At 36.3% G+C, this 23,800-nt stretch overlaps 1 protein-coding gene across 1 annotated transcript; it reads left to right on the top strand.

The window, feature by feature from the left end:
- Positions 1-2,205: 2,205 nt before the first annotated feature.
- On the top strand, positions 2,206-3,250 carry LOC131686059 (uncharacterized). Its single transcript, XM_058970179.1, has 3 exons — positions 2,206-2,439; positions 2,550-2,698; positions 2,979-3,250. Exons 1-3 carry the CDS (start codon positions 2,223-2,225, stop codon positions 3,156-3,158), a joined length of 546 nt encoding a protein of 181 aa, XP_058826162.1. The 5' UTR covers positions 2,206-2,222; the 3' UTR covers positions 3,159-3,250.
- Positions 3,251-23,800: the final 20,550 nt, after the last annotated feature.

The following is a 23,800-nucleotide window of genomic DNA, read 5'->3' as shown; positions in this document are numbered from 1 at the left end:
AATACCTTTCTATTGAAAAAGGCAAAAAAGATTTTTTCTCTCATTTAATGACCCAATTGAGAATATTTGCTCAACAATTTTAACCATAGTACGGGTTTTGTTTGGTTGGTTCTTACCACCGGAATAGGTAGTCCGTAATGTAAGTCTTAGTCGGTTGGAACAATCACTACCGACACTACATTGCATATCTAAGCTGACATTGATGGACAGCTTCCACATATTTAGTTTTTCTGTAACTCACAGTATTTAACCCTTAGAAGCTCTTTGCCGAAATACTACCCGTATAATTGTTTACAAATTTGTCATGGATTGGAACCTTGGTTGCTAACTAGCGCCACCTCGAAATAAATCTGCAGCTCTGGATCTCCTCACGAATTTTAAAATGCTTTGCCAAAGACACCACACTTCTAAACAATCATTATTCCGTGATACTTGAGTGTACATTTCTGCGTGCTCATTAGTGCCGCATGGAATTCCAAAGTAATTTGTACATCGGCATCGATTAGCACATCACCTGTTCAAAAACGTTTCCACAATAATTTTACTTCTAAAAGAAAATGCAATGTTTTGCGCAGTGATAGATTTCTAAACTTTGACAAAACTGTTCATCATCGGGTTTCATGCTTCGTACAACCTCTTTAAAGGATTACATACCTTCACACCAAAAATATGAATTTTACCGTTGACGTAATTGCAAACATGACACAGTTTAACAAACCGTAATTCACGAGACCAGATTCCGTGGAGTAAAACTACGTGATTTACGAAATTCAACGTCTTGTAAAATTAAAATCAAACGTAAAATTAAGCTATTTTTATGCTCGTATATGTCAGGGTCAGGAGATGTAAATTTACACTATTTGGTTAGAATTTCATTGAAATGTACAAATCGTTTGCCGAACTCGACCAACTTAGTCAAGTGGTATATGAGACTCGGCCCGCCGGGTCTTGGTTAATGGGTCGATTTTTAGAGTGATTGCATTACTTTTCTATAGGGGAAAAGAATAACGTCAAACTGGTTGGAGATTTATCGTAGGGGAACATGGGGAGACTTGACCAAGCGCAAAATTCTATTTTTGGCTATGGCGTCTTCTATTCGATCCTTAAATTTTTTTCAAAAATATTTTTATACTTGTAGCGATCCCTTAAGGTAATTTTAAAAGTTTGAAATGAAAAATCATTTCTTTACAGAAAACATTACGTGATTAATAAATTTGCATTAAATGATCTAAGTTTTTTTCAAACTTTGTATGGATATATCTACTCGACTACTAATGACTATTAATGCACTAATAAACCATCTTAATCCTTGTGAAGCAGTGAAATGATTATACATAAATTGGAATAGTTAGTATTAGAATTTGAATGACATTGAACGTAATAACTAATGTTGGGGAGACTTGACCAAGATTTTATGGGGAGACTTGACCAAGTGGCAATTAGCTGAAGAAAGATGCAAAATTCCTGATATTTATTATGCTTTGGTATCTACTGTTAATGTTAATCACTCCATAAAAAAAATCCACCTCAAACATAAGTCTTTATATTTTAGTTTTAATAAACAAGTTAGCAACAGTAGGACTGATTTTGTGACGTGTGAACACGCAATGCAAGCAGTACAGGTAATCCTTAAAAAGAAATGTATTAAAAAAATCGAAATTTATCGAATGCAACCGTTTTATATTTTTTACTGCTACCTAAGGACCTCAACAATATGGAAAAAAATAACAGTATGTTTTATGACATTATTTTTTGTTATGATTTTTCAAAATTCTCTTGGTCAAGTCTCCCCACGCCTTGGTCAAGTCTCCCCGCAGTGGGGAGACTTGACAAAAAAACGATCACAGAAAAACTGTTGTAACTTTTCAAAAATGAAATTAAAAATCTACAAAAAATCGTGAAGACGCACAATAACTTTGCATATTATATCTCAATAACTTTTGAGGGATTGAAGGCTTTTTTAGAGATTTATGGAGTTCAAGTCTTCCCATGTCCCTTACTGCAGATACCATTGTGTGTGGCGAATTGTTCGTAGGTGTGAATTAAATCGTAAATGTACGACTTATCGTACTACAAGTCGTACGACCGATCTATCGTGAATGACTCGTTTAAACCGTGCTACAACGGCAAACACGAGAACACCACGGAGACATCCACAGCATGGATACCACACGAAATAATGATCACAGTAATCCACGTTTTTGATTAGAACTTGTCATACGATGGATACCTCCAGGGACGCCTCGCATATTTCGCATACCTCGAACATTTCGCATACCTCGGATATTTTGCACACCTCGAATGTTTCACATCACTCCCATGTGTCCAATGTATCCATTCCGGCCGGTGGAGAATTCCGGATAGATATTCTGGACGAGCAATTTGCCCAGTACTTGCAAATAGCTAAGCACCTGATGCCGAAACTATTATCACCCAACGGTAAGCACTTGGATAGCAAAATCCGACTCGAGTGGTTCGGAAGCAAATTCTTCTCCAGAATGCTTACCTTCTTCCACGCTACTCGTTGTGGTGGCCTTGTTTGTTCACAGATCGTCAAATAGCCGCCAAGTATATCTCACGCTGCTGCATTCTCGGCAACGCCACCCACTCGTCCAAAAGCTACCGGAATAACTTTTTTCGCTACTTCCTCAAGGTACTGGATGCTTCCATCCGGAATCAGCAGCACTACGTACAAGTGGTAAGTGTTGGGTTAGATTTTTTTTAACGTAGGGAAGTTTGGTGGTTGGGTATGAATAGTTCCAATTATTTCAATAGTCGCGACGTTTATGTGGCAACAATCTGCATTCTTGCTAGAGTGAATTTTAACCTAAACTATCCAAGGCGAAGTTAAGGAGCTCTTAGACTGGCTTAAAACAATTAATCAAACCAAATAAAAAAATAAAAAAAGTATTAGTTCCACGTTTTGCTAACGAATGAAAAGTGTTTTCTATTTTCCCTTTGCTGCATGCACTTCGTAGGGTGAGCCAGGCGAAACGCTGACCGAAGATCAGAAGGACGTGTTTCGTTGGTCCAACGATCGTAGGACGTACGTTGCCACGAAAATAATCCCCAATTATGCTACACTGGTGTACATGGCAGTTTGCGATGATCCCGAACAAGGATGGGATAATGGTGGATTCGGGTGTTACGAGTTTTGAAGGATGGCCGCACTTGCAGGCGGCTGATTGCATTGTAGTGCTGCAGTTCGGGTTTTGTCCGTTAGATGGAAATAAATTTACTGTGTAGATTATCTGGCTTAATATATTTTATTATATTTTCTTTTAATGTGTTTTTAGCAATTCGCAAAAAATCCTGAAAAAGTGCAATTCGCCAGTGGTATTTCGTGTTTTTTGGACATCAATATTGAAAATATATAGAAATTTTATAAAAGAAAGAGAAATATTTCAAGTCCACCAGGTTTAATTTTAAACCTACACCTTTTCAGGTTGTTTGAATTATTCAAAAATTCATATTTGCGATTTAATATACTTGGCGAAAACACAGTTTAACTTTAATCTTGTAACCTAAACTGAGAGTTGCTGGAAAATTATCAAACCATTTAGTGACACTTTATCTAGTTTAACACTTACATGCATACATTTGCAATTTGGTAAAATGTGGTATTTTGTGAAATAAATCCTACATAAGAATTCCACATACGTCACACCTTTACAGAAATATTTAAAAATAATGCTAAAGAAGTTGGGTTTTTTTCTTCAAACTACTGTTGTGCTCATTTAGCAACAGAGTACTACATAGGTTTCGCTCTGACTACTTTGCAATCTTATGCAAAGCTGAATAGGTACATCCATATGCTTTGCCATCCAACGGAGTACTACTTTGAGTGCTAGTTTGAAGCTATGTACAGACCATAAGGATATTAGATTCTCATTCTCTCGGTCGACGGCTTCCTGTATGTTCCGTAAAAAACCGAGAGCTTTGAATTCGCCTACGTTTTATTCTCTCATTCGGTGCCTCCGAAGCAATCACCTGTTACTGACTGCCGCGGCATGCCGTGCTGTGATTGCAATTTGATTGTTCGCCCGTTCCTTTTGGCTGCAACTGAATGCAGTGGGTAGGTAATTTCCTCTCACGCGAAGGCTCAGTTTTCGTTTTGCGCCGGTATGTTTTGGGATGAGTGATGTAGGTTTATATAGAAAATGCATGAATCTTCTCCGGGCCGAAGGTTTGGGTTTAATATAGGGTGATGTGCCTATTTTCACCATATTAAGGAGGGTGCCTCACTAATGCATTACTTACTAGGCAAATAATCCATGTAATGCGTACAATTCAACATCACAAATCAACATCAGCATCAACAGCATTGCTTCGTTGTTAAGAACCAAGATAATAACATAAATTCGCTGAAAACGATGAAATTCTTGTGTTTGAGCGTAATGAAACTCGAATTGGATGCCCCTATTGTTACGCTACCATTTGACTCAATGTGTTGAACAAAGATGGCAGATGCCGCTCTAACCAACGCACAGTGGGTACCAAAACGTGCGCTTGATTAATTGTGCTCTAGGAGTTGATTTTAGTTGATTTGGTATGTTAGGACTACTTTTTTTAAGTGTACGCCCCCTTCTTTTGATGTAGACTGAATTGTGATTAATCCACCTAAAAATGAGATAGTAAATGAATTTCTACGAACTTTTGAGATAGAGTCATGATGTCAATGACAAAGTTGTACGAAAAAACTTGCTAAACATGCAAACTCCAAAATGTAATGGTGTTGAGATAAAGCGCATTGTTCGTGGAAGGCACCCAAAAATATTTTTTTCATTATAACTTTTTTCTGAAATTTTTTCAATTCTTTAAATGTTCCAAGAAGTTATTGAATTTGAGAAACTACAGATATTTGTCGAATACGTTAACATTTTTTATTTGAAAACTTAATAATTATTAAATAAAGTAGTTTAAAAACTTTCCAGCAATGCATGTTTTGTATTTTGTAAAAAAACTAAGTTGAACATTTTCAACATAACTTTTTTTTGGTGATTTTTGTTATTCGTCAAATGTTCTAAAATATCATTGGAAATATCGAATCACCCATATGAATCCAGAACTCTCAGTTTCTGTAATCTCAAACTTAGGGGCCGTTCATAAACCACCTAGACTCATAGGGACACGGGGGGGGGGGTCTAGTAAAAGTCTACGTTTGTCTACGATCGGGGAGGGGGTGTCTTTGAAAAAGTATACGTAGACTTTCATTTTTTGTTATTCTCGTATTACTAATTATAGATGGGATTTAAAGAGAGTTGTATTAAAAATATCGGTCTATTCAGCTAGGTGTATTTATGCAGACACTTCAAAGCTAATACACCATTGAGGTAACTACTCGTTAAGCAATCACCCAACCCAGAACCCACGATTTTTTGGACAACCTTACACGTGTCACGGTGTGTTTGGTAGAATAATTTTATTCGAAAAAATCGGCATCGCTAAAACTTCAGCATGTGATAGAATGCGCTTTTCCCTTCCATTTAAAGGTAAAATTAAAATATTCTATCGGGGGCTCCAGAACAACTTTTTATTTTGAAGTTTTTTTTGTTTGAATACTTTTTTCAATGAAATTGGTTCACATTTTTGCCCCTAGGTAGTACTTTAGATATACAAATATTACCAAAAGTGAGAATATGATGGACAATTTCATTGTGTACAACTTTGTTAAAAACTACATCGCGATCTAAAATCGCCAGAGAAAGATATTAAATTTTTATCAAAGTTTTTAGATTCGCACGGGGCCTATTGGTTAAGAAGCTTTGTTCCAAAAACATTTTTATTTGTAAAAAAAATGGATTGCCTTATTTTAACAGTGTCTCCGAAGAACCTGAATGCTAGCACAGTCCCACCTTTAAGCGTAAAAAATATAATTCCAGATTCCACCGTTTTATGCGCACCAATGATATTTTAGGAGCATGGAGATACACTCAGGTTTTTTTTACGCGGGGGATACGAACCGCGTAAATGAAAACCGCGTAAATGAAAACCGCGTAAATTTCAAAATCCGCGTAAATGAAAACCGCGTAAATTTCAAAATCCGCGTAAATGAAAACCGCGTAAATTTCAAAATCCGCGTAAATGAAAACCGCGTAAATTTCAAAATCCGCGTAAATGAAAACCGCGTAAATTTCAAAATAAAATCGGGTCTCCGCTGTATTTGTTTCTTCTTCTTTTTCTTCGCTCATTCTGGAGTATGCTTGATGTAACCTTGAATCCACCTTTTTGCTCGTTAGCATCTTGTGGGATATATTTGGCCTAAAAACTTTATATTTGATCAAACTCGATTAGATATTCAGTCATTTGATTTGATTTCGAGTGAGAATCCTGATTGACAGTTTCATGAAGGATAGAAAAATAATTCGATGAGATTTATGTTTAACTTTGTTAACTTTTGAAAATCGCTGTACATTTAACAGAAATTGCAATAGTAAATGAGAAATAAAGGTTTTGTCTATTATACGAAGATAGCGATCTCAATATAAAGGTAGATATAGAAAGTATCACCTTTACCCGAAAGACGTGTTGCGGTTAATGTTTCCAGATTCTGAACTGAACTGGCAACTCTGTCTTCTTGATATGTTGTCTTTGCTCTTATCCCATATTATGAGGGAAATCTTCAATAAACAGACTTGTATTACTTGAATGTATGGTACAGCCTGATATTTTCTTGTTCGTTTTCTGTTGTGATCCGTGTACAACGAGTAACGACTCCGGAATTTCTTCTTAAAGGAAATTATGAAACATGTTTTTATTCTTTTTTCTAAGTTTATGTGAAGAGTGCTCGATTTGGAAATTAAATTTGAGGACAAGCAAAAATCTGCATCTATAAATTCTGATGAATCTACCCCAAAAGATAACAAACATGGATCCAAAACTCGAAGAGCTTTTTTTCTTTTTCAATCATCTTTCTTTTAATGTTGATAAAGACAGACAGGATTCTCAACCCACAATTGCAATAAAATCCGTCGTTTATTACAATGACTCAAACTGTCTACTTTAGTTCATTCAAATAAGTGTCATTTTCGCCCAAGACCCGGAGAAATCTAAAAATATATTTTTTTCTGCTCAGAATGGGACTTTGCATACATTGAAATTTATCTGAATTTACTGTTCATTTAAACCCAACATTTTTTTGTAAGTCCTTGTTAATCCATAGGCCCCGCGCACACCTAAAGCTGGTAAAATTGTAATAACTTTCTCGGGTGATTTTATATCGATTCATAGCAATCTACGAAGTTTTAGAAAATAGGATTGTTCATCAGATTCTCACTTTTAGTATTTTTTGAATGTCTATAGTACCAATTAGTGGCAAAAATGCGAATTAATTTCATTAATAATTTCAATCAAAAAACTTTAAAATAAAAAGTTGTTCTAGACCCCCCGAGAGAATATTTTAATTTTACTTTCAAATGAAAGGGAAAAGTCCATTCTTTCATATCCCGAAGTTTTACAGATGCCGATTTTTTTTGAATAAAGTTGTTCGACAAAGACACCGTGGTGTTGTTTCTTGCGTATATTTTGATATAGTTTTGATCTAGAAATAACACAAAATGACAGTTCTAGTAACAATCGCCCAAAATTCCTCTCGACGGAAGATTTTGGCTGTTAAATCATCTGAGACACAACTAGTTAGCAGATATGCATGAACCATAAAAAGTTAAAAAATGGCATTAAAACCACCATTGTAACAATAAAACATTCGATTTTTAACAATAAATCGATTATTTTTTTATTTTTTATTTGTGGACTTTGTTGGTTAAAGCAGTAGTGTAGTTGAACTTCTACAACAAAGTATTAGTACACCGATTTCAAAATCTTTAAACACCCGTTAAATTTTACGTCTTGACCCTACGCCACTCCGTGCAAACCGGTTCTACTATATTTATTAGACCTCTCCACATTTTGAAAAAGTTTTGAAATATACATGGGTCAGCTCAAATTTTTGTTCTAGGTGTGAATTTAAGAACTTTCGCCAAAAATGGCTTAATTTGGACATGATTTAGAGGTGTCTCCAATCAAAAATCGTGTTTTTGCTATGTTTTCATAGGAAGATCACTTACACTCTGATTCAATTGGCCCTACATGCCCACATATCATCAAAGGTTGTTCTTTAGACATATCTTAACATGTCTTAACAGGTGAAAATAGCTCAAATCGCAATAGAAAATTTGCTAACTGGATTTTCATATAGAAAAATATATCAAAACCAACGAAAATTAGTAGTATTTGTTCTTGGTTTTGGTATTCTTTTCTATATAAAAATCCAATTAACAAATTTTCTATTGCGATTAGAGCTATGTTCACCTGTTAAAACATGTTAAGATAAGTCTAAGGAACAACCTTTGATGATTTGTGGGCATGTAGGGCCTATTGAATCAGAGTGTAAGTGATCTTCCTATGGAAACATAGCAAAAACACGATTTTTGATTGGAGACACCTCTAAATCATGTCCAAATTAAGCCATTTTTGGCGAAAGTTCTTAAATTCACATTTAGAACAAAAATTTGAGCTGACCGATGTATATTTCAAAACTTTTTCAAAATGTGGAGAGGTCTAATATTTATCTTCGAAAATATTTGGAGTTAAGCATTGATACTTTGCGATAATACTCTCAGGTGATATGGCTATTAATCACATAAGAAAAATAAATATTTTAGGGAAGATATGAATAGCCTGGCATCCTTCATCAAATAAGGCAATTATCTTATTATCTTAGAAATATTGAAATTTGTTCACGAATAGTGAAATTTGTGTGCATGTTTGGTTTATTATTTTGGTCTGGATGATAGTACATATCGGCAGTATTATTTTGTAAATGTTTTTTTTTTATAATTTAACAATTTTTAATGCACTAGTAAGGCTCAGAAAGTGTTTAGCAATTCTGCATTGTTGGTGTAGGTCGCACTTCGGCCAAAATTTGAACTAGTTATAGCAATATATCTTTTTACATATACTTGAGTGACTAACCTTGAATTGAAGTATTCCGCTACACAAACATTGGAAAGCATCTTGAATTGATTTGATCAGTCATATACAAAACACTCATGTGAAAAATTATTCTGTAATATTTAAAAAGCTTGAAATAAATTTTTATTTGAACATTATAATGAACATTATAATGTGCTTCTTGCTAATTTCACATTTCCCGCGAATAAAAAAAATAAAAGTTAGACTTTTGGCGTAACCTCCCCCCCCCGGATTGGTAAAGGTTTACTAAGGTCTACTAGGGGGGAGGGGGGGGGGGTTAAAATTCTCAAGTTTCGGGCTACGTGGTTTATGAACGGTCCCTCATGAATTACTTATAAATTGACATGATAACGAATGTTAATATAGTCGTGGATTGCTGGTTGGGCCACAGCCTCAGACCAACTAACGAATTTGATTCGCTAGGTGGACCGACTGACAAATGCCAAAAATAAACTCTTCGAAGGAGACGTTAATAGTGGAAATGCATCTGTTCATATCTCTAATTACTGTCAGGTAGATTGTGAAAGCAAATTTGATGTGAGATTTTTGGCGTTCAGAAGCTTTTTAGTTGGACAATGGTCCAACCAGCGGAGGTCCTACTAAAAAGTGGTCCAGGAAAAAAGCGACCAACGAGCGAATCACGACTGTACTAAAAGATGCGTACAATTTTTTGATTGTAGTAAAAAGCAAAACAAAAAGGTGAAAGCCGTTTTCATGCAACGATTACGTGGTCATAATTTCCATTAATTCTTTTGTTTTTCAAATCCTTCAAAATGCACGTTTAGGCAAACATTGAATGAATAAATATTTGAAATATATGCGTGAAAATATTGTTCAAAAGTTTTTCTGGTAATTTGTCAACTGTTGTTACGGCATTTAATTAGCAAGGGACTGGAAGGTGAAGTATATTTTTCAATATTAAGAGCCATAGTATTCAAGGGAGAGCAAGGAGTTGAGGGGATGAAGTTTAGAAAAGCGTGGAAAGGGTCATATGAGCAAGCTTAGAGTTTACTGGTGGTTTAAAAAAAGAAAAAAGTCTGAGCCTAAAATGCAACTGTGATTACGTAATCGTTTCGTGAAAACGTCATCTAATACTTTTGGTTATAGTTCTCACTCCTGCAAATACTGTCAAAATTTGTGCACGTCTTTTAGTATTAACATTCAAAATTATGTTTATTTTTAACAATTCGTAAATTTGAAATTACAGAAACCGAGATTCATATGTGCACTTTGGTACTTACAATGATATTTTAGAACATTCGACGAATAGAAGAAAATCACTAGAAAAAGTAATGTTGAAAAAGTCTTACTAATTTTGTCACAAAATACAAAACATGCATTGCTGGAATGTAATTTTTGTTGACGCCTGTTGTGACTAGAATTATTTCTTGTAGTACTTTTTGCTGTCTTTCTCATAGATTCGAAATGTCTTCCACATATTTCCACATCTCCTAGTAACTGACGTTCAAAATGGCGGTACAGTGAAAACCGTTTTTGTCAACCCCATGGTGAATTTTAGGCAGATAAAACCGGGACATTGATAAAATCGGGACGTATATTTTTCATTCTTTTTGAGAAACCGAATCTCTTAAAATATTCTTCTTTGGTCCCTAGATATAGCCTCATAACCTTTCCTGATTATTTAGCTTAAACTTCCCTTAACACTCCCACCACCATGCCTCAAAAAAAGTCGGTACGGTATTTTCAAATCGCTATATCTCAGCAGTCGCTTGACCAATTTGGACAATTTTGGTATCAATGGATTTTTTGGACTCTTTAGATTACTTTGAATTAGTTCAAATTTAAATTTGACCACAATTGATCTATTTACGACAAAAAAAAATCGGAGCAAGTACTACAAAAAATTGGAAATTTCCAATATTTGTGAAGAACTTAAAATCTAGCGCGATGACCTACGCATATTATTATGTTAAATTCTTTGGATTGATGTAGGCAACCAATTTCTAGCAGATTGTTCATAATTTCTTATGAAAGGAACTACAATATCTTCACAAAATTGCATACAATACAGAAAATGACAATTTTCGGAAATAATTCAAATTTCATAGTGATGACATGCATATATTATATTGTCAAAATGTTCGTATATATGCGAGTGACAATTTTCAAGAGCATTGTTCATAGTTTTTAATTCAATGAACTACAAAATCTTCACAAAATCACGTACTTTACAGAACATTTCTTTATTTTCCATTGTAACTTTAAATTTTCACAATGAATATCGTGTTTCATTATATCAAAATGTTCGCATTTATGTGTTAGACGTGTTTTCAGAACATTATTTATAGTTTTAAAATCACTGAACGACAATAGCTTCACAAAATCACGTATTCCATAGAACATTTCTTTATTTTCCATTGTAGCTTGAAATTTTCACAATGAATATCGCATTTTATGATGCTAAAAAATTTGCATTTGCGAAATAGACAAGTTTCCAAAGCATTGTTTGTAGTTTTAAATTCAATGAACAACAATATCTTCACAAAATCACGTATTTTACGGAACAATTCTTTGTTTTCCATTGTAACTTGAAATTTTCACAATAATTATCTCATTTTATGATACTAAAATAATTTTATTTACGAAACAGACAAGTTTCCAAAACATTGTTATTAGTTTTAAAATCAATGAACTACAATATCTTCACAAAATCACGTATTTTACGAACATTTCTTTATTTTCCATTGTAACTTGTAATTTTCATAATAATTATCTCATTTTATGATGCTAAAATATTCGCATTTACAAAATAGACAAGTTACGAGAAGATTGTTAATAGGTTTTAATTCAATGAACTACAATATCTTCACAAAATCACGTATTTTACAGAACATTTCTTTATTTTCCATTGTAACTTGAAATTTTTACAATTTTATGATGCTAAAATATCGCATTTATGAAGTAGACAAGTTTCTAGAACATTGATAATAGTTTTTATTTCAATGAACTACATCGAGTATTTCATCGAGAAAATCGAGTATTTCATAGAACATTTCTTTATTTTTCATTGCAACTTGAAATTTACGCCATGTATATGATATCAAAATGTTCGAATTTATGTGATGGACAAGTTCCTGGAATATTATTCAGTTCTTAATTCAATTAACTACAATATCTTCACAAATTTGCGTATTATACAGAATTTTCCTTTATTTTTCAGTGTAACTTTAAATTTTCACAGGGAATGAAACTCTAATACAAAATGTTCACATTTATCTAATAGATTAATTTGTGGAACATTGTTCCTAGAGTTTGATTCAATGAACTTAAATATCTTTACAAAATCACGTGTCCTAGAGAACATTTCTTTATTTTCTATTGTAACTTAAAATTTTCACAATGAATATCGCATGATGCTAAAATATTCTTATTTACGAAACAGAGAAGTTTCCAAAACATTGCTTTTAGTTTTAAATTCAATGAACTACAAAATCTTCACAAAATCACGTATTTTACAGAACTTTTTTTCTCTATTGTAACTTGAATTCAATGAATATCGCAACATTTTTATATCTAAATGTTCGAATTTATGTGATACTCAAGTTTGTGGAACATTGTCCGTATATTTGAATTCAATGAAATACACAATCTGCACAACATCACGTATTTTACAGAACATTTTTTTCATGGGTAGCTTGAAATTTTTATAATGAATAATGCTACGACACCAAAATGTTTGTATATATATGGTAGCCAAGTTTGTAGAACATTGTTGATTGAATTTAATTTAATTTGAACTACAATGTTTTCAAAATAATGAAATGTTCTGTAAAATACGTGATTTTGTGAAGATATTGTAGTTCATTGAATTAAAACCTACGAACAATCTTCTCGTAACTTGTCTATTTCGTAAATGCGAATATTTTAGCATCATAAAAAGAGATAATTATTGTGAAAATTACAAGTTACAATGGAAAATAAAGAAATGTTCCGTAAAATACGTGATTTTGTAAAGGTATTGTAGTTCATTGAATTTAAAACTAAAAACAATGTTTTGGAAACTTGTCTGTTTCGTAAATAAGAATATTTTAGCATTATAAAATGCGATATTCATTGTGAAAATTTCAAGCTACAATGAAAAATAAAGAAATGTTCTATGGAATACGTGATTTTGTGAAGCTATTGTAGTTCAGTGATTTTAAAACTATGAATAATGTTTTGAAAACTCGTCTAATACATAAATGCGAACATTTTGATATAATGAAATGCGATATTCATTGTGAAAATTTCAAGTTACAATGGAAAATAAAGAAATGTTCCGTAAAATACGTGATTTTGTGAAGATATTGTAGTTCATTGAATTAAAAACTATAAGCAATGCTCTCGAAATTTGTCTATTTCGTAAATGCGAATATTTAAGCGTTATAATATGCGATATTCATTGTGAAAATTTCAAGTTACAAAGGAAAATATAAAAGGTGCCTTTAAATACTTGATTTTCTGAAGATTTTGTAGTTCATTGAATTAAAAACTATAAACAATGTTCCAAAAACTTGTCTATTTCGTAAACCCGAATATTTTAGCATCATAAATTGAGATAATTATTGTGAAAATTTCAAGTTACAATGGAAAATAAAGAAATGTTCTGTAAAATACGTGATTTTGTGAAGATATTGTTGTTCATTGAATTTAAAGCTATAAACAATGTTCCAAAAACTTGTTTATCTCGTAAATGAAAATATTTTAGCATCATAAAATGCGATATTTATTGTGAAAATTTCAAGTTACAATGGAAAATAAAGAAATGTTCTATGAAATACGTGATTTTGTGAAGCTATTGTCGTTCAGTGATTTTAAAACTATGAATAATGTTCTGAAAACACGTCTAACACATAAATGCGAACATTTTGATATAATGAAATGCGATATTCATTGTGAAAATTTAAAGTTACAATGGAAAATAAAGAAATGTTCTGTAAAGTACGTGATTTTGTGAAGATTTTGTAGTTCATTGAATTAAAAACTATGAACAATGCTCTTGAAAATTATCACTCGCATATATACGAACATTTTGACAATATAATATATGCATGTCATCGCTATAAAATTTGAATTATTTCCGAAAATTATCATTTTCTGTATTGTATGCAATTTTGTGAAGATATCGTAATTTCTTTCATAAGAAATTATGAACATTCTGCTAGAAATTGGTTGCCTACATCAATCCAAAGAATTTAACATAATAATATGCGTTGGTCATCGCGCTAGATTTTAAGTTCTTCACAAATATTGGAAATTTTGTAGTACTTGCTCCGACTTTTTTTGTCGTAAAAAGACCAACTGTGGTCAAATTTAAATTTGAACTATTTCAAAATAATCTAAAGAGTCCAAAAAATCCATTGACACCAAAATTGTCCAAATTGGTCAAGCGACTGCTGAGATATAGCGATTTGAAAATACCGTACCGACTTTTTTTGAGGCATGGTTGTTCGTGTAAATAAAACTGGCACGGTTGGAGGAGTGTTAAGGGGGTATAACAGCGCAAAATTAAAAAAAATAAATTTTGCGTATCTAGAATATCTAAGATAAGAAAAATATGCCCAAGAAAGGAATTACTCTAATTCAGCTTAGTTCGTCTGCGAGAGCCCATCAAACTACCAACTATCAATTTTCAAATGAAGCTGATAAAATCGGGGGCTGATAAAATCGAAGAGGCGAATGACCTTAAGGTTAAAACCTCTATAATCGAAATAAAAAAAAATCGGGTGCTGAAAAAATCGTGTCTTCACTGTATTTTTAAGCTACTTTATTCAATAACTCTTAAGTGATCGAATAAAAATGTTGACGTCTTCGACAAATATCTGTAGATTCTCGATTCCAAAGACTTCTCAGAACATTTAGAGAATTGAAAAAATCTCAGAAAAAATTTATAATGAAAAAATTATTTTTTGGGTGCCTTCCGCGAACAACGCGCTTTATCTCAACGCCATTACATTTTGAAGAGTTTAGTAAAATTTTCTACAACTTTGTCATTGACATCATGACTCTATTTCGAAAGTTAGTAGAAATAAATTTTCTGTCTCTCTTTTAGGTGGATTAATCACAATTCAGTATAACTCAAAAGAAGAGATCTTACATTTCGAAAAAGTATTCCTAACACACTAAATCACTAAAATCAACTCCTAGAGCACAATTAATAAAACGCACGTTTTGATACCATTGCGACCACTATGCAACGGCTTCTAATGGGTACGGTAATAATAGAAACGTGGAGTAAATAGGCACATCACCCTACCGGTAGACATAGGCGGCACCAATTCGTTAATAAAGAGGGACATGGCTTCCTGATACATATTTTGAATTATCAGCGTACAGTGGTGGAGCCAGATTTGTTCTGCTAAGTTATAGTAGTCGATTTTTGTAAATTACACGGTGCTACATAATAAAAAAAATAAATTTACTTTAAAAGTGGTCTTATAAATGTTGTAGATCTCGTCAAATACAACACAAAACCACGTATGATCAATTTAATATACCCTCAAAATCTTGATGTATTGATACAGATTAGCTTTATCGGTCGCTTAGTCCGCTTTTGCGTTTGACGCGACTAGGGACTAACACTACAATCACCCCAACAAGACGCTAATTCCAGTGCACTGTTTGAACGCTCTTGTTGAGGCGATGAGGCTGTACTGTGGGATAATCGTTTCATACAACAAAAAACCAACAAAACGAAAAGAGGCAAAGACCCAACGCTTGCGGGAATAGAGCGATCGTCTTCGAAAGGAGGCTAAAGATCGCAGCTACGCTTGTGGCCACAGCAAAAGCGTTTATTCCACTGTACATCCTCTAGGTTTAGGCGACGGGAAAGCGGCACAGCGACGGCGAGACAGCGGCATGACTGAACAGAGAGCCATCGTTGGGAGAGATCCTTCGTCCAATTACCTTCGTCCACGCAAGCAGCACATCACCAGATAAAACCGCCACCCTTCCCCCCCCCCCCCCCCCCTCAGTTCTCTCGATAGCATTGGTAACGTGCTAATCTATGGAAAGGAGGAGAAGATGACGATCCCTCGACTTGAACGGTCAGAAATAAGTCGTGCGAAATACGGTCGTGTCAGAAAAGCAGATCTACGGTGAAACGTGTCGAAAAAAAAACAACGTGTCGAGAAAATACAACTCAGGTGTGTCAGCGCGGTTATCCTGCCTATAGAAAAGCGCGAAGACTGAGAAGAGCGATTGAAGCCCTGTAAAGAAGGTGGAAGATAGGTGTGGACGATTGTGCATTTGTTGGCCACACGTGTATCGGAACGAGCTGGGCGAAGTTTAACCCTCGGTGCCTTAGTGCGTTGGGGAGAGAACCGTATGGTGGGGTGTACGACAACAACCCGTAATAGTGAAGATAGCGGGAGGATATAGTCTCGAAACGGTCGTGAAACTTGGTGAAGAAAAGGCGACAGGAAAGGGGGAGATGAAACATCGTGAAAAGCTGTGATAGAAAAAGGGTGGTGCGATCGTGTTGGAGCGAGGAGCGGGTGGACGGAGGTGCATGGTGTGATGAGATCTCTGTGAAAGCGACGGCGATGCGGCGGGTGGTTCCAGGTAGCAGGTGGCCCCAACGAAAATAAAGTGCACGTGTACAATGTAAACTCAATAAAAACCAACTATATATATATCGAAATAAAATTGTGTATTATTAAGTTAACGTTGTTAAGGTAATTACTCGAAATCTGAAACACTGATTCCAATATATGGTGAATATTAAGTATAGAGCGAGGCGAGAGCAATGGGTAAGTCATTCAATGTTCGATCATATTATATATTGCTTATATGAACCCAAACAGTAACAATTGGCGATCCAACGTGGTTTTTTTTAACTCAATAGTGTTTGGCAAAGCCAGTTTATAACAATAGATCTAGCACTGTTGTTCGGATTTGAGTGGTTTGCTAGATTTCTGGTTCGGTTATCACTCAGTTTGCAAAATCCTAATTAGTATAAGTGGCGCGCATGAGCGAGAGGGAGTTGAGTGCTCAACACAACGAAGCTGGGTATATCTTTACTCATTTTCTGCTCTCAGAGCAATATATCAGATAACTGATCACCAATAGATTACAAAAAAATACAGATACACACCACCTCGTTTACAGAGTATACGCAATCGTCTTTCGGATTATCCATCAGTCTATTTACAGCAGCACAGATTGATAATTAACAATGGATATAAACAAATTTAAAGAACTATATTGGAAGATGGTTACGGATTACCTAGAGCCGGACGAACTAGATTATGAGCTGGAAATTAGATCGATCTCTAATGTTGACCAAATGTCAACGAGAGAAAAGCAGAAAAGATTAGCAATTGGGCTGCGCACAGAGAAGGAAAACTCAATTTTTTTGTCAAGGTATATAAAAGGAAACCTAATGGAGGAAATCATTACTTGTGAAACGAAACTGAATGAACACTGGGAAAATATTCAGAGCAATAGAGGAAGGGCAGAAGATATAGCATATCGGTTAGTACATTTGGGGTATAGATTGGTGAATTTGCGCAATACCAGAATGGTCCCCCCGACAGACCATGCAAGAATCATGGCTTTAATGAACAGGTACTCGTCGATAATGGTAGATATAACAAGTAATCAAGCTGGGGCACAACAAGCAGATGATGAGTCTATGGACGAATCATTTTCGCTTAGGGAAAAACTCGCAGAATCAACATTCAGGGAAGACAACATCGGACAGAAACGCAAACCCGTAAACTCTCCTTTATCCATCATTAATCCGCGAAAACAACTTCGCGAAGATGAAGACACAGATCATAACGTATCAGATGCTATTGAAAAATTGAAAAACCTTCGCTCAAGGTTTGTTCAAGAGATAGATCTCCCACTTGGTCGGACACGCGATTCAACTAATCCATTCATAAAGACAAAATACGGAGCTCCCTTGGGGGGGAAACCTTCCGTTGCCACAGGAACGATCCCTAAAACAACGGCTGCCATACAAATAGATCCTCCTAGAATGGAAGTAGTAGGGCAATTTTCAAATCCAATCGACAGAGAAGTACGGTTTGCTTCTTATCGTTTGTCTAATAATAGAAGAAAGGAAACTTACACACAAAGGACGGCTGAAAATCCGTTCAGAAATCAATCAGAAAACTCGCGACGCGTTCCAATTAGGTCAAATCCATTTCTAGATCAAACCGAAGATTTTGAAGGAGGTGGGACATCGCAAACCCCATTAGAAGAGACTTGGTTCTCGGATCCCAGACTCGCTTCCGGTCCTGCATATTTCGTCAAAAGGATGCCGGTGTCAAGCTGGAAGATTAGGTACGCGAGGGATGATCAGGGACTCAATCTGAATGAATTTTTATGGGAAGTGCATCATCTTGTGATCGCCGAACAAACAACAGAGCAGGAGCTACTCCGCTCAGCCTATCATCTATTTACAGGTCTTGCCAGAGAATGGTATATCCGTAACTTTAATCGTTTCACGAAATGGGTGGAGGTGATCGTAGGGTTAAGGCAGGAGTTTCAGCACCCAGATTTAGATTACGCTATACGAATGCAAATTTACAATCGTAAGCAGCAACGCAACGAAAGCTTCAAAGCATTCTATTCCGATATTTTAAAAAAGTCACGGGGGCTAGCTGATCCTATGGCTGAGGAAGAGCTAATTACAACAGTATGTAGAAATGTGCGTGCTGACTTTAGGCGATCCTTGATGCTGGTTCAAATCTCTACTTTACGAGACTTAGAGGGTTGGGGAAATAGACTAGATGCGTTAACACCAGTAATATGGCAGACGGGACAAACAAGTGCGGTGGGCGCAGAAGAAGCAAATGCAGGAAATAGACAGAGAAGTAACCAACTGGAGGTTGGTGCATATCGAGATATGGATAGGGAAGATTACCAAACTGAACCACATAAGCAGGGTACAAATATAAGGAGCAGAGAAAAATCAAAATTTCAGAAAGAATACAGCAAAACAGAGAAAAAAAGTCAAGAGTTCGTCGATCAATACAAACCGCCAGAATGGAATGTTTGCTTCAATTGCAGGCAGACGGGTCATATTGCGAAGAACTGTAGGCAATCTAAAAACAGATACTGCTGGAAATGCGGCTTGGAAGGCGAACAAACAAAGGAATGTAGGTTCTGTTCAAAAAACGGGGAAGGGACAGCCTAACGGCTGTCCAGTCTGATAGCATTAAGGTATTCTCTCCAGAAGAAATTGAAGAGTGGGAGCAGAGTGTGGATAGACTATTGGAAGGTGCGGGTTTTATGGCAGCAAAGGAAAATGATTATGATAGAGACTCTCATGAGCTGGAGACTATACAAGTAATTGGAGACAGCAGGAACTTTATAGAGGTTTCAGTGTTGGGGATTCGAGTGATTTGTATGCTAGACAGTGGGAGCCAAGTAACGATTCTGCGGTTCCACGAAGAACTAGTTAGGAAGTTGAGGGTGAAGTTAGAGCCCTCCAATGTAGTATTGAAAATGGCGGATGGTACAATATTAGAAAATGTAGGTGTTACGAATTTACCCTATAGCTATATGGGCCGTATAGCCGTTGTGAAGACATATTGGGCGAAGAATCTGAAGGGTGCTGGACTTTGTGGAATGTCCTTCTTCAGAGCATTCGAAATCGGCTTCAGATTTCCAACAACTCGAGTAGCTCGAGGCGAGCAAGAGATAGATTCGGATTCGGGGGAAATAGACGTAAATTCTCTTGAAAGTGACTGGGGAATTCAAGAAGAGAAAATGGTGACACACACGGAATTTGAGAAGCTGAGCAAAGAACAGCTAATTAAGTTAGAAAAAGTAAAGGCGATATTTAAGGTTCAGCAAGGAGAAATACTAGAAACAACTACACTAACGGAACATGTGATTGAATTAAAAGAAGAATACGCGAAAACAAAACCGGTATACCTTAAACCATACACAGTTTCACCACACGTTCAAAAAGGTCTTTTTGAGGAGATCGATAGACTTCTAAAAACAGGGGTGATAGAACCGGCCCAATCAGATTGGTGCCTAAATGTAATACCAGTGAAAAAGCCAAGTGGGGCAATCAGGTTATGTTTAGATGCCCGACGTTTGAATGAACGAACGGTTAGAGACCTGTATCCACAAGCTCACATCGGAAGAATCCTAAGTCGTATAGAAAGTGCAAAATATATAAGTACAATAGATCTTAAGGAAGCGTATCTACAGATCCCACTACACAAGCAATCTAGGAAGTATACAGCCTTCGCGGTGCCTGGTAAGGGTTTGTACCAGTATAAGAGATTGCCATTCGGGCTATCAAACAGTCCGGCAACGCTTTCACGGTTGATTGACAAAATTCTTGGGAATGGGGAACTAGAGCCCAGAATTTTTATTTATCTGGATGATATAATTATTCTTAGCAATAGTTTCGAAGAACACCTTGAGGCCCTAGCCGAGGTGGCCCGGAGGTTGAGCGAAGCTAACCTTACAGTGAATGTAGAGAAATCACTTTTCTGTAGGAAAGAACTGCCATTTTTGGGACATGTGATATCAGCAGACGGAATAAGACCTAATCCAGAGCGAATCACAGCTATAGTCAACTTTGAGACACCAAAGACGACCCGCCAGGTTCGTCGTTTTTTGGGCATGAGCAACTATTATCGACTGTTCATTGTCGATTTTAGTGGCGTTACAGCTCCAATTTCTGATCTTTTGAAAGGTAAACCTAGAAAGATTAATTGGACGAAGGAAGCAGATACCGCGTTTAATAAAATTAAGGAGTTACTGATATCCTCGCCCATTTTGGCTACACCCGATTTTCAAAACGAGTTTACTCTACAAACCGACGCAAGCGATCTCGCAGTAGCCGCTGTACTTACCCAAGTACAACAGGACGAGGAACGGGTTGTTAGCTATTTTTCTCAAAAACTGACAGCAACTCAACAGCGCTATCATGCGACTGAAAAGGAGGCCTTAGCGGCGATGCTAGCAATCGACCACTACCGAGGTTATTTAGAAGGAAGTCACTTCACGTTAATAACGGACTCCTCGGCACTGTCTTACATTATGACAACCAAATGGAAGACTTCTTCGAAATTAAGCCGTTGGAGTCTGGTTCTGCAACAATATGACCTAACCATAGTCCATCGAAAAGGGAAGGACAATATTGTACCGGATGCACTCTCCAGGAGCATTTCGGCGATTTGCGCGTCAACAGATTCAGTGTGGTACCAAAATCTACGAGATAAAATAAGAACCGATGTAGAGAAGTACCCCGATTTCAAAGTGGAGGGAGATCAGATATGGAAGTTTGTGTCAACTCCACTAGTACCGGGAGATAATCGCTTTGAGTGGAAATGGATTCCCCCACCAGAAAAAAAGAAAGACATTCTTAAAAAAGAACACGATGATGCACTGCATATGGGATTTGATAAAACGCTAGCGAGGATTAAATTGCGGTACTATTGGCCAAAAATGTCTCAGGAGGTTAAACAATACATCCGGGAATGCAAAACATGCAAGGAATGCAAGGGTTCGTCAGTCCCGTCCAACCCAAAAATGGGAGAAGCTCGCATAGCACATTTGCCATGGCAGATCATCTCCTTGGATTTTGTGGGACCGATCACCATGAGCAAAAACCGAAATCAATATTTACTGGTAGTTCTCGACGTATTTAGTAAATGGGTACAGATGTACGCTCTCAAACGAATAGACGTAAAAGAGGTATGTAAGATACTTAAAGAAGAGTGGTTTTGGAGAAACTCTGTTCCCCAAATCATGATAACAGATAATGGGGCTAGTTTCACTTCAAGACAGTTTAAAAGTCTGATGGACGATTTTCAAATCAAACATTTTTTCATAACTCGTCATCATAGTCAGGCAAACCCTGTCGAGCGAGTTCATCGTACGATTAATGCCTGCATACGAACATATGTACAGGAAGATCAAAGAGTCTGGGATGCGAGAGTCAAAGAGATTCAGTTCGTGCTTAACAACACAGTCCACTCGGGAACTGGGTTCACACCGTATTTTGTTTTGAACGGTCATGAGGTCAGTTTGTCAGGGGAAGATTTTAAACGCGAACCACAAGGGGCAGAGGAAAGCCTCCAAAATTATTTAGAGCGAACTAACCATATAAAAGAGAAAACGATGGAAATTGTGAAGAAAAACTTAGGGAAAGCTTATAAGAAGACAGAACACAACTATAATTTAAGAATAAGAAAAACGCCAGCAAATTTTCAAATAGGGCAACTTGTTTATCGAAAAAACTTTAAAGTATCCAATGCAGGGGAAAGATACAATGCCAAATATGGTCCGTTGTTTGTTCCATGCAAAGTAATCGCGAAGAAAGGGAATTCATCATATGAATTGGAAGACATGAAGGGTAAAAATATGGGTTGGTGGCCAGCATGCCATTTGAAGCCTTAAAAGAAAGATAGGAACTGAAAGCCAGCGGATAAGAACGTAAGGGGGAAAATAGAACGTAATAAAACAGGGGGAGGGAAAATCGAATCAATTCCTCTAACAGATCAGGATATGGAACTTTGAAACGTTCTTTGCACGAGCAAAGAACCGAATCAGAAAGCAATCTGTGACTTCTGGAAATCCAAAGACGATTTCGGGATAACACGGTGAATCCATGAATAAAATGGCGTACTTTACTATTTTCTTGGAGAAAATGACTAAAGAAACAGCTACGGGTGAATGAGTTCTAAGAATGAATGAGAGTATGTTAATAGCCAAGAACCCTGGTGAAATTGCGACTGTGTACGAATGAGTAATTTAGGAAAACAAACTGAAGGGATCATCGAATCAGATAAACGATAGTTCTAATTTAGTGTTAATAAAATTATCCGTTGGTTGGTCAATCTATGCTCTCAAATAGGTAAACCCCATCCTTCTAAAGTTAAAACTGAAAGTTGAACGAGTCGATAACTAACCTCCGAAAAGATGAATTATTGTTCTTAAAAGAAAATAATGAATCTTTAGGAACAAGCTTGCTTCAAAATAATGAAAATTTTGAATGGGTGTTGGTAGAGTAAATGTATTGCATAAAAGTAGAAGTTTAGGTAATTAGGTCAAAAAAAAAAAAATGTTTTGAAATAGCTTAAGCTTAAAAAAATCAAATCAATGAAGGTTCAATAATTCAATTTTTTGTCGGAGAGAGGGAGAGTTGATACAGATTAGCTTTATCGGTCGCTTAGTCCGCTTTTGCGTTTGACGCGACTAGGGACTAACACTACAATCACCCCAACAAGACGCTAATTCCAGTGCACTGTTTGAACGCTCTTGTTGAGGCGATGAGGCTGTACTGTGGGATAATCGTTTCATACAACAAAAAACCAACAAAACGAAAAGAGGCAAAGACCCAACGCTTGCGGGAATAGAGCGATCGTCTTCGAAAGGAGGCTAAAGATCGCAGCTACGCTTGTGGCCACAGCAAAAGCGTTTATTCCACTGTACATCCTCTAGGTTTAGGCGACGGGAAAGCGGCACAGCGACGGCGAGACAGCGGCATGACTGAACAGAGAGCCATCGTTGGGAGAGATCCTTCGTCCAATTACCTTCGTCCACGCAAGCAGCACATCACCAGATAAAACCGCCACCCTTCCCCCCCCCCCCCCCCCCTCAGTTCTCTCGATAGCATTGGTAACGTGCTAATCTATGGAAAGGAGGAGAAGATGACGATCCCTCGACTTGAACGGTCAGAAATAAGTCGTGCGAAATACGGTCGTGTCAGAAAAGCAGATCTACGGTGAAACGTGTCGAAAAAAAAACAACGTGTCGAGAAAATACAACTCAGGTGTGTCAGCGCGGTTATCCTGCCTATAGAAAAGCGCGAAGACTGAGAAGAGCGATTGAAGCCCTGTAAAGAAGG

Source organism: Topomyia yanbarensis, chromosome 2 (assembly GCF_030247195.1).
Source record: "Topomyia yanbarensis strain Yona2022 chromosome 2, ASM3024719v1, whole genome shotgun sequence".
NCBI classification, from domain to species: Eukaryota; Metazoa; Arthropoda; class Insecta; order Diptera; family Culicidae; genus Topomyia; species Topomyia yanbarensis.
This window is presented reverse-complemented; position numbering and strand designations above follow the sequence as displayed.

Bases quoted from the DNA above. Each gene is read 5' to 3' on its own strand.
- LOC131686059 (XM_058970179.1), top strand. From the start codon at position 2,223: ATGGATACCTCCAGGGACGCCTCGCATATTTCGCATACCTCGAACATT. The intron at 2,440-2,549 runs GTAAGCACTTGG...GTTTGTTCACAG, and splicing joins GAAACTATTATCACCCAACG to ATCGTCAAATAGCCGCCAAG. The intron at 2,699-2,978 runs GTAAGTGTTGGG...TGCACTTCGTAG, and splicing joins AGCAGCACTACGTACAAGTG to GGTGAGCCAGGCGAAACGCT.